This window comes from Mobula birostris, chromosome 1 (genome assembly GCF_030028105.1).
Source record: "Mobula birostris isolate sMobBir1 chromosome 1, sMobBir1.hap1, whole genome shotgun sequence".
NCBI lineage: Eukaryota > Metazoa > Chordata > Chondrichthyes > Myliobatiformes > Myliobatidae > Mobula > Mobula birostris.
Window position 1 is genome coordinate 224,421,419 of NC_092370.1, and position 24,271 is coordinate 224,445,689.

At 47.3% G+C, this 24,271-nt stretch overlaps 1 protein-coding gene across 1 annotated transcript in view; it reads right to left on the minus strand.

Annotated features, from left to right (window-relative positions):
• LOC140194021 (uncharacterized) overlaps window positions 1-9,501 on the minus strand; it is a 101,765-nt gene extending 92,264 nt beyond the window's left edge. Inside the window, exons 1-3 of the mRNA XM_072251344.1 lie at window positions 8,367-9,501; window positions 3,918-3,997; window positions 657-765 (exon numbers count right to left, since the gene is read on the minus strand). Of these exons, the coding sequence (XP_072107445.1) occupies window positions 657-765; window positions 3,918-3,997; window positions 8,367-9,501 (1,324 nt within the window). The remainder of the gene's footprint in view (window positions 1-656; window positions 766-3,917; window positions 3,998-8,366) is intronic.
• Between the last annotated feature and the right edge of the window lie 14,770 nt (window positions 9,502-24,271).

A 24,271-nucleotide genomic window follows, 5' to 3' on the forward strand; every position in this document is an offset into this window, starting at 1 on the left:
CATTTGTACATCCTGAAATTCTTTTTTGTCACAAATTTATATTGCATACATTTCTCTGATATTAAATGGAACTATTGAATTATTGAATAGTGTAAGGCAACATGTTCTTGGCAGGCCTCTATAATAAAGTCATAGTTTTGGTAACCATAGGGTGATGACTAGGAAGGATTTGCTTTTTGGAAAGGCTTCTAAAACATTCCGACACTCACTGTAATATGTGTAAAGGCCCAGGTCCCACATCCCAGTGACCTGTCACTGAGGTGAAGGTAACACAGCGACACAGTGGGTAGGGCCACTGCCTCACAGCTCTGGCAACCCCGGTTCAATCCCGAGCCCTCCCTGCGATGGTGTGGGTGTCCCCTGGGTGCTCGAGTTTTCTTCCACATCCAGAAGATATGTAGGTTGCCAAGTAAATGGCCACTGTGAACTGATGTAAAAGGGGTGTTTGCAGGGATGTGGAAAATTTAGCAGGGAAGTGGAATTGCTCTGAGGACCAGTATAGACTCAATGGGCCAAATGGCTTCTTGCTCTATCATTAGAAAATAAGGAAAATATATGGAATGGGTATGCCTTTTGAGTCCCCACAGGTTTTTAGCCATGTCAATGCAAATTGTGTTCCCTTAGTGTAACAGACATACAGACACTAGTCTTTTTACCTATGACACGATGGACACACGATTGAAAGCCAGAGTCTGTCAGCCATTTGCAAACTTCTTCTGTCGACATCTTCTCCAGTGACACAGACGTTCCTGACAGGTGAGTTTCCTGAAAGAGGTGTTTGAACAATGAGAAATGATGAGAGTTGGAAAACTAGTATTTGGTAAATTTGCTTATTGTTGTCACACATACCAACGTACAGCAAGAAACCTGTCCTGCATACCATCCATACAGTGAGAAACCTGTCCTGCATACCACCCATGCAGTGAGAAACCTGTCCTGCGTACCATCCATACAGTGAGAAACCTGTCCTGCATATCACCCATACAGTGAGAAACCTGTCCTGCATACCATCCATAGTGAGAAAACTGTCCTGCATACCGTCCCTACAGTGAGAAACCTGTCCTGCATACCACCCGTACAGTGAAAAACCTGTCCTGCATACCATCCATACAGTGAGAAACCTGTCCTGCATACCACCCGTACAGTGAGAAATCTGTCCTGCATACCGTCCACAGTGAGAAAACTGTCGTGCATACCACCCGTACAGTGAGAAGCCTGTCCTGCATATCATCTATACAGTGAGAAACCTGTCCTGCATATCATACAGTGAGAAACTTGTCCTGCATATCACCCATAGTGAGAAACCTGTCCTGCACACCATCCATACAGAGAAACCTGTCCTGCGTACCATCCATTCAGTGAGAAACCTGTCCTGCATACCATCCATACAGTGAGAAACCTGTCCTGCATACCACCCGTACAGTGAGAAACCTGTCCTGCATACCACCCGTACAGTGAGAAACCTGTCCTGCATACCACCCGTACAGTGAGAAATCTGTCCTGCATACCATCTGTACAGTGAGAAACCTGTCCTGCATACCATCCGTACACTGAGAAGCCTGTCCTGCATACCATCCATACAGTGAGAAACCTGTCCTGCATACCACCCGTACAGTGAGAAACCTGTCCTGCATACCACCCGTACAGTGAGAAACCTGTCCTGCATACCACCCGTACAGTGAGAAACCTGTCCTGCATACCATCTGTACAGTGAGAAACCTGTCCTGCATACCATCCGTACACTGAGAAGCCTGTCCTGCATACCATCCATACAGTGAGAAACCTGTCCTGCATACCACCCGTACAGTGAGAAACCTGTCCTGCATACCACCCGTACAGTGAGAAACCTGTCCTGCGTACCATCCATACAGTGAGAAACCTGTCCTGGATATCATCCGTACAGTGAGAAACCTGTCCTGCATACCATCCATACAGTGAGAAACCTGTCCTGCATACCACCCATACAGTGAGAAACCTGTCCTGCATACCATCTGTACAGTGAGAAACCTGTCCTGAATACCGTCCATAGTGAGAAACCTGTCCTGCATACCATCTGTACAGTGAGAAACCTGTCCTGCAACCGTCCATAGTGAGAAAGCTGTCCTGCAACCGTCCATAGTGAGAAACCTGTCCTGCATACCATCCGTACAGTGAGAAACCTGTCCTGCATACCATTTGTACAGTGAGAAACCTGTCCTGCATACCATCTGTACATATCACTTCAAAGAAGTAAAAACAATAATAGAATGCAGAATAAAGTGTTACAGCTACAGAGAAAGTGCAAAAAGACAAAAAGTTATAAGGTCATAACGAGATAATTGTGAGGGTAAGAGTCTATCTTACTATATTATGAGGATAATAAACCTAATAACATTAGACAAATGTTATCAACAGCTTATTAACAGTGGGTTGGAAACTGTCCTTCAGCCTGATAGTACGTGCTTTCAGACTTTTGTATCTTCTGCCTGGTGGGAGAAGACAAAATGTCTGGGCTGGATGGGGATTTGATTATGCTGACAGTTTATCGAGGCAGTGAATGATATAGATCATGTACTGTATATTTAGATGAAAATGTAGCCAGTTTGATTAATAGGTCTACAGCCAACATAAAATTGAGGGTAACTGTGAGAAGCTGAGGAAGTTGTTAGAGGATACAGAGCAGTTGGGCAGAGAACTGGCAGACGGAGTTCAATGCAAACACGTGAGTGATGAGCTGATGCACTTTGGGAGGTCAAGTGCAAGAGGAAAGTATAGGGTAAATGAGCACTGATGTACAGAGGTATCTCGGGGTACAAGTCCCTAGTTTGCTGAAAGTGGCAACAGAAATCCAGAGGGTGGTAAAGGGTGGCACATTAGTATAGTGATTAGCACATGGCTTTTGCAGCACCAATGTAAGATCAGGGTTCAATTCCCGTTGCTGTCTGTGAGGAGTTTGCACCTTCTTCCTGTGACTGTGGGTCTCCTCCGGGTGCGCTGACACTCCTCCCACACTCCGTACAGGTTAGAGTTAATGGGCTGTAGGCGTAATGGCACCAGGGGCATGGGCCCCCAGTATATCCCTGCCAATTTGATTTGACACAAGCGACATAGTTCGCTGGAAGCTTTGTATAGGTATACAACATACTTGCCTTCATTGGTCAGGGTGTTGAGTATAAAAGCCACCAACATCCAGGCAGAATACGCCTCATCTACAACCACCCTCTGCTATCTACAGGCAAGGCAAGTCTGTATACGCACAGCCAAGCTTCCCTGAATCTCATGCCTCCTGACTTTCTGATTGAGTCTACCATGGGGAACCTTGTTGAATACCTTACTAAAATCCATGTACACCACATCTACTGCTCTACCTTCATCAAACTGTTTTGTTACTACTTGAAAGGATTTAGTCTAGAATCACTGTAATTCGGAGCAAAAGGAAACAAAGTGCTGGAGGTAGAGTGATGCCCTGACACCCTGGAGCACAGTCTTGGCCCGAAGGTTAACCATCCCTTTAACTCCACAGATGCTGCCTGACTCGGCAAGTTAAAAATCTTTTTTAAAGGTTAGTTTTATTTGCCACATGTACATTAAAATAGTTTGCTTGCATCAGCAACCAACAGTTCAAGGATGTGCTGGGGGCAGCCTGCAAGTGTCACCATGTTTCCAGCACCATCACAGCATGCCCGCAACTTACAAGCCCTAACTCGTACACCCTTGGAATTTGGGAGGAAGCTGGAGCACCCGGAGGAAACCCACACGGTCATGGGCTACAGTGCTGCCCCAAACAGCTGACACAACTACATCGGGCCAAGGAGTCTTCCGCTATACAATCCTTCAAAGGATAATTGCCATGGAACATTTACTGTAGGTTTGGAATATCCCGTCACATTGAATTCCCTACGACTGCTTTAGCACAGTCCAGACCTCAAGTTTGTCACCTTATCTGCTCCAGCTCTGGCATGTGCTTTGACCAGTTGCTGATTTGACAAGCCTTCTCCAACATCCAGACTCTCATTGCCTGTGAGATAAAGATGTTAAAAAATTCACAAAGGTTATTTTGCAGTTTAAGGTCACAGACCTAATACACATGTGCATAAATGTCACTAAATGTGAAAGGCATTTTCCTCTAATTGCAAATTGAATGTCTCCAAACTTCTCTGAATTAGGACATCCTCACTGGGAAATCTGCTGATCTTTAAATCTTTATTAGGTGCCATGATAGTGTAATGGTTAGCGGACCCTATTACAGCTTGAGGCATCAAAAACCCAGCGTCCTGTGTAAGGAGTCTCTGTACGTCCTCCCCGTGGAATGTCTGGGTTTTGTCCAAGTCCTCCAGTTTCCTCCCAAAAACCAATGACGTACTGGGTAGGTTAACTGGTCATTGTAAATTGTCCCGTGATTAGGTTGTGGGGTTGTGCAGCATGAAGGCCCAGAAGGGCCTATTCCTGATCGTATCTTCAACTAAAAATAAATAAATAAATCTCTTCAAATTTTGGCTGGCAATCTTGGTCAGCATAGAGCAGTTGGACTGAAGATTCCATTAGTATGTTGTATGACCACGGCCAGCTGAAAGTGCACAGCTCATAAATCCAAAAATCAGTGAAATGTCACAGCCCACAATGAACAGGGCATGCAAGAGAGGAAGCAGGGAAGCGGCTCCTCACATGAAATGTCAAGATTAGATTAGATTATCTACATTTGTCACATGGACATTGAAGCAAACAGTGTGTGTGTGTGTGTCAATGACCAACATAGTCAGAGGATGTGCCCACAAGTGTTGCCATGCTTCTGGCACCAACATAGGACGCCCACAACTTACCAACACCAATCCGTACATCTTTGAAACTTGAGAGGAAACCGGAGCACTCAGAGAAAACACACATGGTCTTTGGAAGAAAGTACAAACTCCTCACAGACAGTGGCTGGAACTGATCCCAGACAGGTGATTGCTGGTGCTGAGAAGTGTTGCACTAAACACTATGCTACCACAGTGAGAATTCCCCCCTCCCCCCACCCCATAATGCAACTGAGATGCCAATTTAACTGGAAAGGATGAGCTGGGTAGATCTTGGGGAGAAATAGTTTTGAAAAATTCCCAATCATTGGAAGAGACACAGATCAGCAAAAATCTATTTAAATAACAGAACAGACTTGAAGGGCTGAATGGCCTACTTCCCCAATGTCGGCTGCTGTGATGAGTGTTGACTCTCTCCTCTTCCTGCCACACGCCCCCATATCTTACACCCACTACCCTGACGCACTGGTTAAATTTACAGAGTGATACAATTTGACCTAGAAATGGGAGCTCTTGCCTTTCTGTTTGGGAAAACATGATTTTAAGAGCTGCAAAATGGTACCGAATTTTTGGGCATTATTTTATGACAAACATAGTTCTTTTCATACTTTTCTTTCTGCTTGGAAGAGGACGATTCAGCCTATCGAGTCTGTTGGCTCTTATCAGTTCCGACACCCACTGTAAACTATTCCCTCCACACATTCCCATCAATTCAACCCCAGATTCTACCCTTCAGCTATACACCTGGGGGAGGGGTGGGGCAATTAAGTTACTGACCCACATGTCCTTGGGATGTGAGAGGAAACTGGAGGATCTGGGCAGAACTCTTTAATAGACACATGCATGAAGGGAAAATGGAAGGAAGGTTCAGATTGAAGGTGGAGTAGGTTATAAGGTCAGCGTGACATCGTGGGCCAATGGACCTGTACTGTTCTATGTCCCTGAATCCCGATGATGCACTGGTCACATTAAAGCTTACCTTTAGTATTATTATTAGGAAGAGTTTCTCATCTCCCTTGAGATGTGTTGAGTCCTGATTGCCTCATTATAGGAAGAATATTGAAGCTTTAGAAAGGGTACAAAGATTTATAGAAAACTGCCTGGATTAGAGATCGTGTCTTTTGAAGGGTGAGTGAGCTAGGGGTTTTCTCTTTGGAGTGCAGGAGGATGAGAGATGACTTGACAGAGGTGTACAAGATGATAAGAGGCATTAATCGAGTGGATAGCCAGAGACTTTTTCTAAGGGCAGAAATGGCTAATACGAAAGGCATAATTGTAAGCTGATTGTTGGAAAGTATGGGGGGGGGGGGATGTCAGAGGCAAGTTGTTTTGCTTAGAGTTGTAAGTACACAGAACACGCTTCTGGGGCAGTGGTAGAGGCAGACACATTAAGGGCATTTAAGAGATGTAGACGGGCACATGGATGAAAGATCTGTACTGGGTCCGATGTTGTTTGTAATATATATTAATGATCTGGATGATGGGGTGGTAAATTGGATTAGTAAGTATACAGATGATACTAAGATAGGTGGTGTTGTGAATGATGAGGTAGGTTTTCAAAACTTGCAGAGGGATTTAGGACAGTTAGAAGAGTGGGCTGAAAGGTGGCAGATGGAGTTTAATGCTAAAAATGTGAGGTGCTACATTTTGGTAGAACTAATCAAAATAGGACATACATGGTAAATGGTAGGGCATTAAAGAATGCTTTAGAACAGAGGGATCTAGGAATAATGGTGCATAGTTCCCTGAAGATGGAATCTCATGTGGATAGGATGGTGAAGAAAGCTTTTGGTTTGCTGGCCTTTATTAATCACAGCATTGAATATAGGAATTGGGATGTAATGTTGAATTTGTATAAGGCATTGGTAAGGCCAAATCTGGAGCATTGTGTACAGTTCTGGTCACCGAGTTATAGGAAAGATGTCAATAAAATTGAGAGAGTACGGAGGAGGTTTACTAAAATGTTGGCTGGGTTTCATCTCCTAAGATACAGAGAAAGGTTGAACAAGTTAGGTCTTTATTCTTTGGAGCGTAGAAGGTTGAGAGGGGACTTGATAGAGGTGTTTAAAATTATGAGGGGGATTGATAGAGTTGACGTGGATAGACTTTTTTCCATTGAGAGTGGGGAAGATTCAAACAAGAGGACATGAGTTGAGAATTAGAGGACAAAAGTTTAGGGGTAACATGAGGGGGAACTTCTTTGCTCAGAGAGTGGTAGCTGTGTGGAATGAGCTTCCAGCAGAAGTGGTTGAGACAGGTTCTATGTTGTTGTTTAAAGTTAAATTGGATAGATATATGGACAGGAAAGGAATGGAGGGTTATGGGCTGTGTGCAGGTCGGTGGGACTAGGATAGGGTAAGAGTTCAGCACAGACTAGAAGGGCCGAGATGGCCTGTTTCCGTGCTGTAATTGTTATATGGTTATATAGTTATATGACAGAGAAATAGGGGCTGTGTGTGAGGGAAGCATTAGACTGATCGCAAAGTGGGTTAAAAGTCATGGGCTGATAGGCCTGGACTACGCTGCATGATTCTCTATTCACCGAGCTGAAACTCCACAGAGAAAACATGCAAACTCCTCACAGACAGCACCAAAGGTCTGGATCAAACCCAGATCTCTATAGCTGCTGTGTCACTTCTTCCACAACACCTCCGGCTCATTCTGGACCTCAGGTCAACAACAGTGCCCACAAATTATTTGCCTGTAGGGATACCTCTCGTCTGTCCAGGACAATAGTGTTAGTGCAAATGAAATCTGGAAGGGCTGGAAGGGCTGGAAAAGGAGCTGGTAATTTCACTCCCAGCCATGCGGAATTGCAAGGTGTCCTTCACGCATGGACTGAAAATGAAAATTTACAAATGGCAGGGGCTGGAAATCTCAAACAAAGTCAGCTAATGTCAGAAATACTCAACAAGGCAGGCAGTATCTCTGGACAGAGAGAAACAGCTGACATTTAGCATGCACAAAATGGTAGAGGAATTCTGCATTTACGGAGGGGAATAAACTGTTAACATTTCGGACCAAGACCCCTCACTAGGACCTGCGTGACCTGCTGAGTTCCTCCAGCATTTTGTGCTTGCTGCTCAAGATTTCCAGTATCTGCAGAATCTCTTGTGCTTATGACACATCAATCTGACAGAAACGAGTTAATTATAGGTTGCAGGGAAATAACGTGCAATGCAGAATGTAGGGGACGTCCGAGTTGCAATCAAAATATAATGGTATATACAGTGGTGCGACCAGTCTTGAGCTGCAGCCTCACAGCTCCAGAGACTGGGCTTTGATCAAGGGCTGTTTGTATGAACTTTACAAGTTCTCATGAATTGAGGCAGGTAGATTAACAATATTTAAAAGGTATTGGGCCCGGTATATGGATTGAAAAGGTCCAGTGGGACACAGACCAAATGCTGTCATAGAATTATACAGGATTGAAACAGGACCTTCGGCCCAACTAGCTTATGCCAACCATAGATAGGATCAGCTTGGTCAGCATGGAGCAGATGAGCCAAATGTCCTGTTTACGTGCTCTATGACCCAGTGAAACCCATAGTCATCCTCTGCCCACAAGCCTGGCTCTTCTCTTAGACGTACCGAGTGCCAGTATCCGCCCGCCGCTGCCCTGCGGGCTAGATATCCTCGGGGACATCTCGGCCCCTCCAGGGATCCGGACCGCCTCTCCCAGACCGCTCACGCCTTGCCGGGGCTCTGTACTCTTCTGTCCGGCGGTGACCACCGCATCCTGAGGCCCAGCGCCCCGCTCCGGAACCACGTTCCCGCTTGCCCAACCCTGGGCAGGCGATGCTCGAGTGCCAGGCCAGCGGGTCCCGGTCTCGACATCAGCTCGTACCGTGCCGGCCCGGGCAGTGGCATCTACCGGTTCAGCGTCGGTCCCGTTACCGGCCGTGGCGTCACCGCGCCCCACTTGCCGCTGCGGCGGGGCCGGGCTAGTTTCACCTGCCGGTTGCCCCGGAGACCCGCAGGGGCCGTCCGGCGGTGGTTGCCTCGGGGACCGGTCGCTGTCACACGCTGGATGCCCCGGAGATGGAACACAACCACGATCGGGTTGCCCCGGAGATCGGCTACAACCAGTCATGCGACCCAGCGGTGGTTGCCCCGGAGATCGACGGCTGCCAGTCACGCGGCCTGGCGCCGGGCGGGAATCCAACCTCCTGTCGCCCACTGTGACGGTGATGCCGGCCTGGCCCCGTCCGCCGGACTCCCACCCACTGCCCTCGGGGCTCCCGCGCCGGCTGTGCCCGCAGTCCCCCGGTCGCTCGCAGCTGCAGTAGCGGATGGTCTGCACGTAGCTGTTGAGGCCGTTGCGTGGGCCCGGTTCCCCCGCCTGGCCTGAGGAGGAGAAGCAGCTCGAGGTGGAGGAGGCACAGGACGGCAGCCTCTCGGCCCGGCGGTGCCGGTGGTAGAGGTCGTGGAAAGACGGCGGGTCCTCGGCGGGGCCGCACTGCCTGGTGGCCGGCTGCGCGCACAGCCACTCGATGACATAAGAGGCGGAGGAGCTCTCCATGGTGGGGGGCAGCAGAGGGAGTTGGCTGTCCGCCCCAGCCGATGGGTCCTGCTGCTTCCTCCTCGTCATCTTCTCTTCCCCTTCGCTCTTCGTACCCTTGGCTTCCAGCATACGGTCCCCTGCGGGAGGCTGGCCGGCTCTCTGATCCCCCTCTCGGGACGCTGAGGCGTTGGAAGCTGAGGGGCGCAAGAGCAGACATGTCATCTTCAAGCTTACTATCATAACTCTATTTGCCACTTCCCAGCCCAGCTCTGAATCCTATCAATGTCCCCTTGTAATCTACAATACCCTTCCACATTGTCTGCCTCAGCAATCTCTGGGTTCAGTTCCCACTGCTGTCTGTAAGGAGTTTGTACGTTCTCCCCCTGACCACATGGATTTCCTCCGGGTGCTCCAGCTTCCACCGCATTCCAAAGGCGTGCGGATTAGTATCAGTAAGTCGTGGGCATGCTATGTTGCCACCAAGAAGCACAGTAACACATTAATGTAAACAACTCATTTTACTTAATGTTTCAATATGTTACAAATAAAGCTAATCTGATCTAATCCACAGCTCCAGCAACCTTCTTGCCACCTGTGTAAATGCTTAATGATACCAAAGGTGGCCTCTTTTTATGAATTAGAACTGCCCACAGACTTGCAGTCTACATACTAAGTGTAGTTTTATTATGGAGTCAGAACAGAGGAGATTAACAAGGAAGTTACTTACAAAGGGAGACTTAAGTTATAAGAAAAGACTAGATAGGCTCTCTCAGCCCCATATCTTAACTCAATTTTACAGGAGCACCATTGCGAGCATCCTGACAGGTTGCGTCTCCATCTGGTATGAGAGCAGCCGAGCTCAGACCAGAAATCCGTACAAAGGACTGGGAGAACGGCCGGGAGTATCATAGGAGTCTCCAGACCATCTATCAGGAACATTTATCGGTACGTGGGGCCCTAAGTGTTATCAAGCATCCCACCTATCCATCCAGCAACCTCTTTGACTTTCTACTGTCAGGCAGGAGCCTCCAATGCATAAAGAAAAGAACAGTCAGGACGGGAGACAACTTCTTCCCTCAGGCTGTTAGGCTTCTGAACTCCCTCCTGCATCACATTTGAAATGTCACCGGATAATTTGTTCTGTATCTTACAATATTTAATTTATGCACTTTACTTTGATTATTTCTGCATCATTCATCTGTAGATTTTATTCTTACTTTCCGAAGTTATTATGTGTTATGTGTGTATGTCATGTCTACCACTGTGCTTTACACCATGGTCTGGAGAAATGTCTCGTTTGATGATATACATGTACATAGTTAAATGACAATAAACTTGACTTGATTTGACTTGTCTTACTAATCAAGAACCTATCAACCACTGCTTTAAATATACCCAATGGCTTGGCTTGCACAGCCATCTGTGGCAATGAATTCTACAGATTCACCACTCTGGTTAAAGGAATTCCTCCTCATCTCTGTTCTAAAAGGACATTCCTCTATTATGAGGCTGTGCCATCTGGTCCATAGGCTCTTCCACTATTTGAAACATCCTCTCCACATCCGATCTATTTTGACCTTTCAATATTTGGTAAGTTTCAATGAGATATCCCTCATTTTTCTAAACTCCAGCAAGAACAGGCCCAGAGCCATCAGGCACTCTTCATACATTAACTCTTTCATTCTTGGGATTATTCTTGTAAGCCTCCTCTGGACTCCCATAACCTTTCATCTCAAGTTTTCAAGTTGGAGACCCTTTCCTCACTTATAACAGAGTCCCGAAATATTAACTCTTTTTTTCTCTACAGTCACTGGCTGACCTACTAGATGCTTCCAATATTGATTTATTGCAGGTTTCCCGCATCTGTGCTTCTTTTGCCTTTGGAAAATGGTGGGAGCGCCATTGGAGAAGGATTATTTTTTGAAGTTATTGTAGGTTATTCTGCTGAACATTGTGGGGATGCTATATTGCTACCAGAATGTGTGGCAACACTTGTGAACTGCCCCCAACAGATCCTTAGGTTGTGTTGGTTGTTTAATACAAGTAGAACACAGAAGAATGCAGTACAGTAAGAGGCCATTCGAACCAGCTAGAAAGCAAATCAAAAACGCCCTAACTCTAATCCCTCCTACCTACACCATGCCCATATCCCTACATCTTTCTTACATCCATGTGCCTAACTAAATGTCTCTTAAAAGCCTCTAATGTGTTTGCCTCTACCACCCTACCAGGCAGCATATTCCAGGTATCCACAACTGTGAGTAAAAACTTACCCCTCTCATCCCCCTTGAACCTACCACCTCTCACTTTTAATGCATGCCTTCTGGTATTAGACATTTCAACTTGGGAAACAGATACTCTGTCCTCTCTATCTATGCCTCTTATCATAATCTTATAAACCTCTGTCAGATCTCCTCTCAGCCTCCGATACTTCAGAGGAAACAACCCATGTTCATCCAGCCTCTCATGATAGCACATGCCCTTTTAAACCACGCAGCATCCTGGTAAACCTCTTCTGCACCCCTTCTAGAGCCTGGACATCCTTCTTACAGTGGAACGACCAGAACTGTATGCAATACTCCTGATGTGGCCTACCCAGAGTTTTTTAAAGTTGCAATATAGTCTATTGATTTTTGAGCTCAATGCCTCGACTCATAAAAGCAGGCATTCCATAAGCCTTCATAACCACCGTATCGACCTGTGCAGCCACTTTCAAGGAGCTATGAACTTGGATCTCAAGATCTCTCTGCTCAGCATTATCTCTGTACTGTCTCCTTACATTTGCCTACCAAAGTGCAACAGACTTATATCCATCTGCCACCTCTCTCGTGCCGCATTCTTTGTCAGTCTTCTACACTATCCATAACTCCACCAATCTTGGAACCATCCCACAAACTTACTAACCCATCCATCTACATTTTCATCCAGGTCATTTATATACATTATAAACAGCAGAGGTCCCAGCACAGATCCCTGTGGAACACTACTAATTACAGACCTCCGACTTGAATAAGTCCCTTCAACTACTACCCTCTGTCTTCTATGCACAAGCCAGTTCTGAATCCAAACAGACACTTCACCACGGATCCCCTGCATCTTAATCTTCTGGGTTAGTCTCCCATGAGGTACTTTGTCAAACACCTTACTAAATCCATGTAGACAGCATCCACTGCCCTACTCTCATCAATCTCTCTCATCACCTTGTCAGAAAACTCAGTCAAGTTGGTAAGGCACCACTCTCCATTCAGAAAGCCATGCTGGTTCTCCCTAATTAGGCCATGGGTATCCAAATGCTCACACATCCTATCCCTTAGAATTTTCTCCAGCAATTTCCCTACAACTGACGTGAGACTCATCGGTCTATAGTTCCCAGGATTTTGCCTTGTTCCCTTCTTAAATACAGGTACAACCAATCGTCAGTCCTCTGGGATCTCACCTGTGTCTAGAGAGGACACAAGATACTGGTCCGGTCATGGGCTCAGCAGACTTTTCTCTTGCCACCTTCAATAACTTGGGGTAAATCCCATTGGGCCCTGGAGACTTAGCCACCTTAGTACTCGGTAGGAAGCCCAACACTTCCTCCTCCTTGACCTCTAAATGCCCTAATGTATTTATACACTCAGCACTGACCTCTAAACGCCCTAACGTATTTATACACTCAGCACTGACCTCTAAGCACCCTAACGTATTCATACACTCAGCACTGATCTCTTGGTCCTCCATATCCTTTTCTTTGGTAAATGCTGAAGCAAACTAATCATTAAGTACCTCACCCACATTCTCTGCATCCAAGCAAGTGTTCCCCCGTCTATCCTTGAGTGGTTCCACTCTGTCCCAAGTTATCCTTTTACTCTATTGTATGTATAGAATGCTTTGGGTTTCACCTTAATCCTATTTGCCAAGGACCTTTCATGGTCCTTCCCATCTTTCCTAATTCCCTTCTTTAGTTCTTTTCCAGCTTTTTTATACTCGTGCTTCATTTGATCCCAACTTCTGGAGCTTTACAAACTTTACCTTTTTCTGGTTGGCTAAATATATCACCTCCCTGGACATCTAAGGTTCTCTTATCTTTCCATCCCTGCCCTTCCTTCCAACAGGAACATACGTTGCCTGTACTCTGTACAATAGATCTTTAAACAGCCTCCACATGTCTGATATGGACTCACCAGCGACAAGGTGTTCCCAATTAACACTTCTTAGCTCCTGTCCAATGCCCTCGTAATCTGCCCTACTCCAATTTAAAACTCTCCCACAAGGACCATACCAATCTTTATCTATAGCTATCACTGCTCACCCACTGAAACGTCAGTCATCTGCCAGGCTCATTACCCAACACCAGGTCCAGTACAGCCCCTGCTCTGGTTGGACCAGCCACATATTGATTTAAGAAACCTTCCAGGATACACTTAACGTATTCAGCCCCATCTAAACCCCTTACACTAAGAAGGTCTCAGTTTATATTAAGGAAGTCGAAATTCACCGTGACAACAACCTTATTATTTTAACACATTTCTTTAATCTGATTACATATCTGTTCCTCAATGTCCTGGTGGCTATTAGGGGTCTATAGTACAATCCCATCAGTGTGATTGCGCCCTTCCTATTCCTGAGTTCCACCCAAATAGACTCAGTGTCTGACCCCTCCATTATCTCTGCTCTGAGTGCAGCTGTGATATTGTCCCTGATTAGTAGTGCAACTCCACCCCCTCTTTTACCTCCTCCTCTTTTCCTAAAATTTCAAAACCCTGGTACATTAATCACCCATTCCTGCCCCTCTCTCAACCAAGTTTCAGTAATGGCTACAACATCGAAGTTCCATGTACTGATCCATGCTCTAAGTTCATCACCTTTACCTATAATACTCCTTGCATTAAAATATACACACTTCAAACTATCTGACTCATCATACCCGTTATTTCAATTTTGCCTTTCAATACTTTCCCTTACATCTACCTTTTGATCTGATTCTTCCCTTACTGACCTGAGGTTCTGGGTCCCAGCCCCCTGCAAAACTCTCCCAAGTAGGATCAGCAAATTTCGCAGCCAGCGTATTGGTTCACCTTCAGTTCAGGTGCAACCCGTCCCTCTTGAACAGGTCACCCCTTCCCCAGAGAAGTTCCAATGTTCCAAGAACTTGAAACCCTGTCCTCTGCACCATCTTCTCAGCCACTCATCCATGCATCCCTACCTGCACTAGCCCGTGGTACAGGGAGTAATCCGGAGATTACAATCTTGGAGGTCCTTCTCTTCTGACCTCTTCCCTAACCCTAAATACTCACTCTGTGGAACATCTTCACCTTTTCTGCCTATGTCATTGGTGCCAATATGCACCATGACCTCTGGCTGTTCCTCCTTCCCCTTGAGAATATCCTGCAGCCACTCCGATGCATCATGGACCCTAGCAACCAGGAGGCAACACAGCATCCTGGTGTCTCTTGTGTGGCATGATGCATTTCACAGTATGTTTCCATATACATGTGATAAATAAATAAATGAATCTGAATCTGAATAGAATGATGGCTGACCTATGCTGGTCTCAACTCCTCATCTGGCCCTCCTCATTACCTTCAATTCTTTGATCTTTTGAATATTTAACTCTTCTCTACCTTAAGTATATATAATTTCAAAGATTCTTGGCCTCTGTTTTTTAAAGCGCAACTTGTTTTATAGTTGTGGCCTCCTATTTGTGACATCTGCACAAGTGAAAAGAGCTCCACATCTAACCTGACGATCTGGACTATTCGAATAAGCTCACCCTTCAACCTTCTAAACTCCAAGGAATAGACCACTCTACTACCAATCCTGAAATGTAGGCACCCTTGTGAACCTGAGAAACAGGGAATCAAACTGTGCACAGCATGGAGCTTCACTGAGGTAGTCTTAATGTTGGAGTGGATTCAGAGCTTTCATAAATGCTTTTCTTATGTTCTTTTATCCTCCCACCAACAGGATTGTGATAATGGTCATGACAATCTGTCTGTGTGATTTTGGCAAAGGAATTAATTTTTGCCGGGGAGAGAATAGTTTGCTCCTCTGGAGGTTTCAATGGCTATGGAGGGGCAGATAGTTCTTGGTTCTAATGCAGTAACTGCACAACACTTTTCCAGTCCTCTGAAACCATTCCAGGACCCAGTGATTCCTGAAAGATCATTACTAATCTCTTCAGCCACCTCTTTCAGTATCCTGGGGTGTAGTCCATCTTGCCCAGGGTGACTTATCCACCTTCAGACCTTTCAGCTTCCCAAGCACCTCCTTCTTAGTAGTGCCAATTACACTCTTTTCTGCCCCTGACACTCTCAAATGTCTGGCCTCCCTTAGTTCTGTTGTGAAGTCCAGTTGAATGGTTCTATAACCCAACATGAGAGACTGACCTGTGGACATTATTGTTAACTGCCCGTCACTCCGTTGTCACTCGGGTGCTTGTTCACACTTAGTTTGATGTTCTCACACACAGCCATTTTGTGTAAATCTCCTCTCTGTGTGACATCGTGGACCTTGGCTATGATGTCACAGAAGATCAACTTTGTGAGGCAATTGAATGTGGCCTTGCTTTCAGAAATTTAAAGTCAGCCAGGTGAAAACAAAGGCTAATGGCTGTGTGTGTTCAAATACTCTTAGAGATTAAAGCCCCTTTAATTGGATCACATTATGAAAATATGTTGTGAAAACTCAGGATGATCTTTCTTGGAGAACCTTAGTCAAACACATAAGAAAGGTTTAGCTTTATTTGTCACATGTACATGAAAACATCGAAACATACCATGATATACATTGTTTATATCAACGACCAACACGGTCTGAATAAGTGCTGGAATTGAGCCCTGATTGCTGATGCTGGTGCTATAAAGCATTCCCCTAATCATAATGCTTCACATGGTGCAAACTGCCCACGCAGGACCCTTCCAGTCCCTTCCCCATAAGGATTTCAGCATTGGGACTTTGTGTCTTTGTTTGCCCAGCCAGAGCCAATTCAGAGAAGCGGATCTGACCCCAACGGCCAAGCTTAGGCCCATGTGGCCCAGGTTAATAAAATAAGTTGGCCTGAGTCGATTGTCAATCTATTTAAATGTTTCTGATAATCGTGCTCACATTATATATTGGCAAATGATAAATTGATTTATTATTGTCACTTGTCCTGAGGTACAGTGAAAAACTTGTTTTGAATACCATTCATTTAGATCATTTCATCACATCAGTGCCTTGAGGACGTACAAGGGAAGCACAATAACAGAATGCAGAATAAAGTGTTACACTTACAGAAAAAGTGCAGTGCAGGCAGACAATAAGCTGCAAGGCTACATCGAGGAGATTGTGAGATTATTGTACTAGGGGACTGTTAAGAAGTCCTATAACAGTGGGATAGAAACTGTCCCTGAGCCTGATGGTGCATGCGTATAGGTTTTTGTAACTTCTGCCTAACTGGAGGCAGAAGAGAGAATGTCCCGAGTACGAGGGGTCGTTGATTACACTGTCTGCATTACTGAGGCAATGAGATGTGTAGGCAGAGTCCATTGGTGCCACTCTGTACAGTAATCTGGAGGTATGGTGACCAGGCACAGTACCATTGCAGTTTGCATAATGCTTTTCAGTGCCAGTGATCAGGGTTCACTTCCCACTGCTGTCTGTCAGGAGTTTGTACGTTCTCCCCATGACCGCGTGGGTTTCCTCCAGGTGCTCCGGTTCCCTCCCACGGTCCAAAGACTTACGGGTTAGGGTTAGTAAGTCATGGGCATGCTATATTGACGCCAGAAGTTCAAGTTTAAGTTTAATTTGGTGGGAGTGCTGATGCTTTCTGCTAGAATAAGTGGGTTGATGCTCCTTGTGCGTGGGAGGGGGAGGCAGGGAGCTCTGGGGTTTTTAAGATTTTTTCTGTCATTCATTCTTTGGTGTTTTTCTTCTGTTTCATGGATGTCTGCAGAGAGCAAGAATTTCAGGTTGTATATTGTATACATTCTCTGATACTAAATGGAAGCATTGAACCATTAAACCATAGAACCATTCAGTTATCACTCAACCATACTCATGTGTACAGCTAAACAAAGCAGCATTCCTACAGGGCCAAGGTGTGAAACATAGTTTGTACACTTACACAGCACAGGGCACATATTGTTACGAAAGCACTTACACTCACAAAATAATATTAGCACAGGTCTCTGATTGACATAGCCTGAAGATTGATGGTGCATGGGATATTGTCCTGGAGCCATGTTTCCGTAAAAAAAAGCACACAGCAGTTTCTCATCTTGCACTGGTTTCAGGCAATCCAACTAGCCTTCCAGGGAGCAAACACAGGAGAGCAGCACCAACTGGAGTGCCAGCCTACAAGGGCCTGCCCCCAACCCAGCATGGATTCCAACTCTCTTCTCTCCCACACCATCTTTGGCACCTCTTCCCCTGGGTGGCTGTAACAGGCAACACTGGGGCATGAGGGCCTGGTCCATGCAACAAATGATTCCACGCAGCCACCCCCCCCCCCCCCACCGTCAGTTTTGCCAATGAACCAGTGAACAGGACTTGCAGTATTTTGTATTACCAAGGGCCAACAGGGACTTATGATCACAAGAAAAACACTTAAGGTAATCATTTGCACTATTTGTTGGACCTGGAGAGGCCGCTGCAACCAACTGTGCCACCACCATACCAGAAACAGGTGACACTTGTGGGCTGTCCCAGCACATCCCCAGAGTGTGTTGGTTATTGATGAAAATGACACTTTTCACCGTACGTTACAATGTACATGTGACAAATAAAGCTAATATTTATCTTTGACGTTGAGTGATTTTTGTGTACGAAACACCCTGGTTCCCTTGGCTGCGTAAGTCTGGGGAAGACAACCTCCTCTGGCCACGCCAAACTCATGAGGTTGAGGCGCACTCAAACCCAACCCAAACCCTGGATTGTGTGGATACTGTGTAATTTGCTACCCTGTTACAAATTAATACCATGAAATAACATACTGCATACAATTAAAGGAATTATATGTATGAATCTTAACTAAAAGGTTAGTAAAAGATAACAAAAAGAAAGCGGCCCATTCTAATTAAAAGGTCAAATGTGCACGAGATGGAGCTCACCTTGAACTTCTCTGTCACTCACGTGCTGGGCCCTCGGTCAACATGAAAGCACCCACCGCCTTCCGAACGTCACTCGCAATCCTCCTCGCACAAACGGGTCTCCCACCGGATCGGATGCTACCATTGGTTCTCCCCAGCGCCTTCTGTCTTCATCTCCTCTCGAGCAAAAGCCCCAAGCCCAACCTTAGTGTCTGAAGCACCTTCAATAACTCCAAAAGACTGAGGTTAGGTAAAATACTGAAAGGCTTTTATTCGCTGTACAATATGACCTCCACGGTGAGTGTCTGCCCCCGGACTGAGGGGGAGGGGCAAGGCGAAACACCTTTATACAGGATCTGAGGGAGGAGCCACAGGGGCAGTCAGCAGAGGGGCGTGTCGAGACAGTTAACCCAGTTACAACATATATACATGGTTTATCACATTCACTCCTCCTCTTTTTTAAAAAAAGTCCCGCGGGGTGAAGTGACTGACAATATTTACAACAAGTATATTTACAGGTCAAGTCTATCAGGCAGTCGAGTCCGTCGCTGTGATCTACGTAGCACCGGCGATGGCGGTTGTGCTGGCTCTGGCCTGACTTCAGGTGCCAGCACGTTAGGCGTCGGTAATCCCTCGTGCGTGTGCGTCGCGCCCGGTATGGGAGTGTCGTGTGGTGTCTGTGTAGGGTTTGGAGTGCGCAGTGTCTCGTGGGTACATACATCGGTGGGTACGGGCTCAATAGTCACCACGGAGTGTTCAGGGTAGGGGCCCGGTGCTCCTGCGGGCGCCAGGTCGCGGATGGAGACCGTGTCCTCCCGCCCATCAGGTAAAACCACATAGGCATACTGGGGGTTCGCATGAAGTAAGTGAATCCTCTCGACCATCGGGGAGTATTTATTGCTCCTCACATGTTTCTGGAGCAGCACTGGCCTCGGGGACGTCAGCCAAGTTGGTAGGGTGGTCCCAGTGGTCGACTTTCTGGGAAAAGAAAAGAGCCGCTCATGAGGGGTGGCATTGGTGGCCGTGTGTAACAGGGAGCGGATGGAGTGGAGTGCCTCGGGAAGGACCTCCTGCCAGCGGGAGACTGGCAGTCCCTTTGACCTGAGGGCTAAAAGTGTGGCTTTCCACACCGTGCCATTCTCCTTCTCCACCTGTCCATTCCCCCGGGGATTATAGCTCGTGGTCCTACTAGTCGCAATTCCCCTAGCCAGCAGGTATTGGCGCAGCTCGTCACTCATAAACAAGGACCCTCTGTCACTGTGGATATAGCATGGGTATCCAAACAGAGTGAAGAGCTTGCGCAGGGCTTTTATAACTGGACGTGGTAGTGGTATCGGGGCAGGGGATGGCGAAGAGGGGCCGCGAGTACTCATCGATAGCATTAAGAAAGTACACATTGCAGTCGGTGGAGGGAAGGGGGACCTTAAAGTCAACACTCAGTCGCTCAAAGAGGTGGGTGGCCTTGATTAGTTGTGCCTTTTCGGGTCGGTAGAAGTGCAGTTTGCACTCTGCGCAGACTTGGCAGTCCCTGGTCATCGTCCTGATCTCCTCAAGGGAGTAAGGCAGGTTCCGGGCTTTCACGAAGTGGAAAAGCCAGGTGACCCCTGGGTGGCAAAGATCTACATGTAGGGCGTATAACCAGTCGATCTGCGCGCTGGCGCACATTCCCCGAGATAAGGCATCGGAGGGTTCGTTGAGCTTCCCAGGCCTATACATGATGTCATATTTGTAGGTGGAGAGTTCGATTCTCCACCTCAGAATTTTATCATTTTTGATTTTGCCCCGCTGTTGGTTAGTAAACATAAATGCGACTGAGTGCTGGTCAGTTAGCAGGGTGAACCTTTTGCCGGCGAGATAATGCCTCCAGTGCCTAATAGCTTCCACTATGGCCTGGGCCTCTTTCTCCACCGCAGAGTGCCGAATTTCAGGGCCTTGAAGGGTACGGGAGAAGAATGCCACTGGTCTTCCCGCCTGGTTGAGGGTAGCAGCCAGCGCACAGTCGGAGAGGTCACTCTCTACTTGGAAGGGGATGGACTCATCCACCACATGCATTGCTGCTTTGGCAATGTCCCCTTTTATGCGGCTGAAGGCCGTGCGGGCCTCAGCTGAGAGGGGGAATGTGGTGGACTTGACCGGGGGCGGGCCTTGTCTGCGTAGTTAGAGACCCATTGGGCGTAATATGAAAAGAAGCCCAGGCACTTTTTGAGGGCTCTGAGGGTGTTGGGAAGGGGGAGCTCCAACAGGGGGCGCATACGGTCAGGGTCAGGGCCAATGACTCTGTTCTCCACGACACACCCAAGGATAGCAAGTCGGGTGATCCCGAACACACACTTGTCCTTGTTATAGGTGAGATTGAAAGCTTTGGCCGCTTGGAGAAATTTTTGGAGGTTGTTGTCGTGATCCTGCCAGTCGTGACGGCAGATGGTGATGTTATCCAGATGTGGGAACGTGGCCTTCAGTTGGCACTGGTCCACCATCCCATCCATCGTCCTCTGGAAGACAGATACACCATTCGTGACACCGAAGGGGATGCGCAGGAATTGATAAAGCCTGCCGTCCGCCTCGAAGGCAGTATCAGTGTGGTCCTCCCGGCAGATGGGGAGCTGATGGTAAGTGGATTTTAGGTCTATGGTTGAGTACACCTTGTACTGTGCTATCTGATTGACCATATCCGCGGTGCAGGGTAGAGGGTACGCGTTGAGCTGCGTGAACCTATTGATGGTCTGGCTATAGTCCACGACCATCCTATTCTTCTCCCCGTTCCGAACAACGACCACCTGCGCCCTCCAAGAACTTGTGCTTGCCTCAATGACCCCCTCCCTGAGCAACCGCTGCACCTCCGACTTAATGAAAGCTCTGTCCCCCGCGCTGTACCTCCTGCTTTTAGTTGCCACAGGTTTACAGTCAGGGGTCAGGTTGGTGAACAGCGGTGGGGGAGGGATCCTGAGGGTGGAGAGGCCGCAAGTGGCGTTGGTGGTGCGGCAGTTGGCATGGTGTTGGGTGGGATGTGCGGGTCGGTGTGTGTGTGTGGTCAGTAGCGGGGTATGTGATGTATCCCTACAAAACTGGGGATTTACGACAGTGACTGGCGGGAGGGGCCCATCATACTCCATTGTCACGCTTTTCAGGTGGCTCTGAAAGTCAAGCCCCAATAGCACAGGGGCACACAGTTGAGGCATGACCAGTAACGTAAAGTCTCGATATTCTGCGCCCTGCACCACTAGTGTCGCTACACAACCCCCCTGGATGTCTGTTGTATGCGACCCGGAAGCCATGGTGACCCTCTGACTTACTGGCCGTATCATGAGTCTGCAATGCTGCACCGTGTCCGGGTGGATAAAACTCTCCATGCTGCCTGTGTCAAACAGGCAGCTTGTCCTGTACCCCTCCACCAGGATGTCCATCATTGACCTTGCGAGCTGGTGGGGAGTGCTTTGGTCGAGGCTCACGGAGGCCAGAGTTGAGGTGCTGTCTTGGTCTGGCGCGGTGGGATGCCCTGTGAGCACCCGTTGGTCGTAGGCGGTGGGAGGTGGTGCCGACCAAGATGGCCGCCCCCATGTCTCGCACGGAAGATGGCGACCCCCATGTCTTGCATGCTGCGCTGCTCGATCCCACTAGTGGTTTGGACTTACACACCTTCGCGAAGTGGCCCTTCTTTCCGTAGCTGGAGCAGGTAGCTTCTTGGGCCGGGCAGCGTTTCTGGGGGTGCTTCTCGAGTCTGCAGAAGTAGCACTTCGCGGACTCGTGACTGATGGCAGCCGAGGTCGATTCGCCGGTGGGTTGCGGGGACTTGCAACTGACGGCAGCCGAGGTCGATTCGCCGGCAGGTTGTGGGCTCTGTGGCGCCCACAAGGCCATTGGGGGATCACGTGCCTGGAGAGCCTCGGAGTTATGCAGAGCGGCCTCCAGTGTGTCGGCCAGTTCGATCGCCGAACTTAAGGTAAGGTCGGCTGTTTCCAACAGCCGCTGGCGCACATACACTGACCTGGTCCCCGTGACGAAGGCGTCTCTCACTAGGAGTTCTGCATGCTGCACCGCCGTCAGCTCCTGGCAATTGCAGGCCCGCACGAGCTTCCGTAGGGCCTGGACGAACTCAGCACTTGATTCCCCAGGCCGTTGTTGCCGTGTCGCTAAGCAGAGCCGAGCATAGGTGCTGTTTATCGGCCGCAGGTATTGTCTTTCAAGGGCGCTCATCGCGCCATTGTAGCTCGGCTGGTTTCTGATCAGCGAATAGACCCGTGGACTGACCCTGGAGAGTAGAACTCTGCACTTCGCTATGGGGTTGGTCACTTTAATCTCCTCTAGGTACGCTTCGAAGCAAGCCAGCCAGAGTTCGAAAGCATTTCCAGCTTCTGGCGTTTGCGGATCGAGGTCTAATTTGTCGGGTCTCGAAGCGTGTTCCATGCTTTAAAATGTACAGCGAATAAAATTGAAGCACCTTCAATAACTCCAGAAGACTGAGGTTAGGTAAAATACCGAAAGGCTTTTATTCGCTGTACAATACAACCTCCATGGTGAGTGTCTGCCCCCAGACTGAGGGGGAGGGGCAAGGCGAAACACCTTTATACAGGAGTACGAGACAGGTATATGGAGGAATTTAAGGTGGGGGTTATATGGGAGGCAGGGTTTGAGGATCGGCATAACATTGTGGGCTGAAGGACCTGCACTGTGCTGTACTATTCTATGTTCTATAGCTCAAATGCCATCTATAGGGCTGTCCTTTTATAAAAGAGATGAGGAGGAAATTCTTTGGCTAGAGAATGGTGAATCTGTGGAATTCATTGGCACAGGCAACCCAACTCTTGAGACCAAGTCTTCATGTATATTTAAGGCGGAGGTTGATAGACTCTTGATTTATCAGGGCATGAAGGGATATGGGGGGAAGGCAGATGATTGGGGCTGAGAGAAGAAATGGATCAGCCATGATGAAATAACGGAGCGGACTCAATGGGCCGAATGACCTAATTTTGCTCCTGTATGTTATGGTCTTATAAATTTGCTGATGATACAGTCATTGTTGGCAGAATTTCAGATGGTGACGAAAGGGTATACAGGAGCAAGATATACTTCTGTTAGTTGAGTGGTATCGTAGCAACAGCCTTGCATTCAACGTCGGGTAGACTGAAGAGTTGATTGTGGACTTCAGAAAGGGTAAGATGAGGGAGCACATACCAATCCTCATTGAGGGATCAGAAGTGGTGAGAGTGAGCAATTTCAAGTTCCTGGGTGTCAGTATCTCTGAGGATCTAACCTGGATGCAACATGTTGATGCAGCTATATAGAAGGCGAGACAGCGGCTATATTTCATTAGGAGTTTGAGGAGATTTGGTTTGTCAACTAAAACATTCAAATATTTCTACAAATGTACTGTGGACAGCACTCTGACTGGCTGCATCACCATCTGGTTTTGGGGGGTTGGAGGGTGCTACTGCACAAGATCAAAGCAAGTTGCAGAAACTAGTAAAATTAGTCAGCTCTATCTTGGATACTAGCCTTGATAGTATCCCAGGTATCTTCAAGGAGCGGTGCCTCAGAAAGATGGTGTCCCTTATCAAGGAGCCCCACTACCCAGGACATGCTCTCTTTTCATTGTTACCATTGGGAAGGAGGTACAGAAGCCTGAAGGTACACACTCAGCAATTCAGGAACAGCTTCCTCCCCTCTGCCATTCAATATCTAAATGGACATTGAACCCGTGAACACTACCTCACTACTTTTTTATATGGATCTTTTTGCACTATTTATTTTAACAATTTAATAGACATATATATACTTATAGTAATTCAGTTTTCTTTCTCTATATTTATTTATCGGTATTTCATTTTACTGCTGCCGTAAAGGTAACAAAGCTCACGACATATGCTTGTGATATTAAACCCGATTGTGATTCTGATTAATTTGTGTGAATGACCAAACACAGTATGAGGATGTACTGGGCA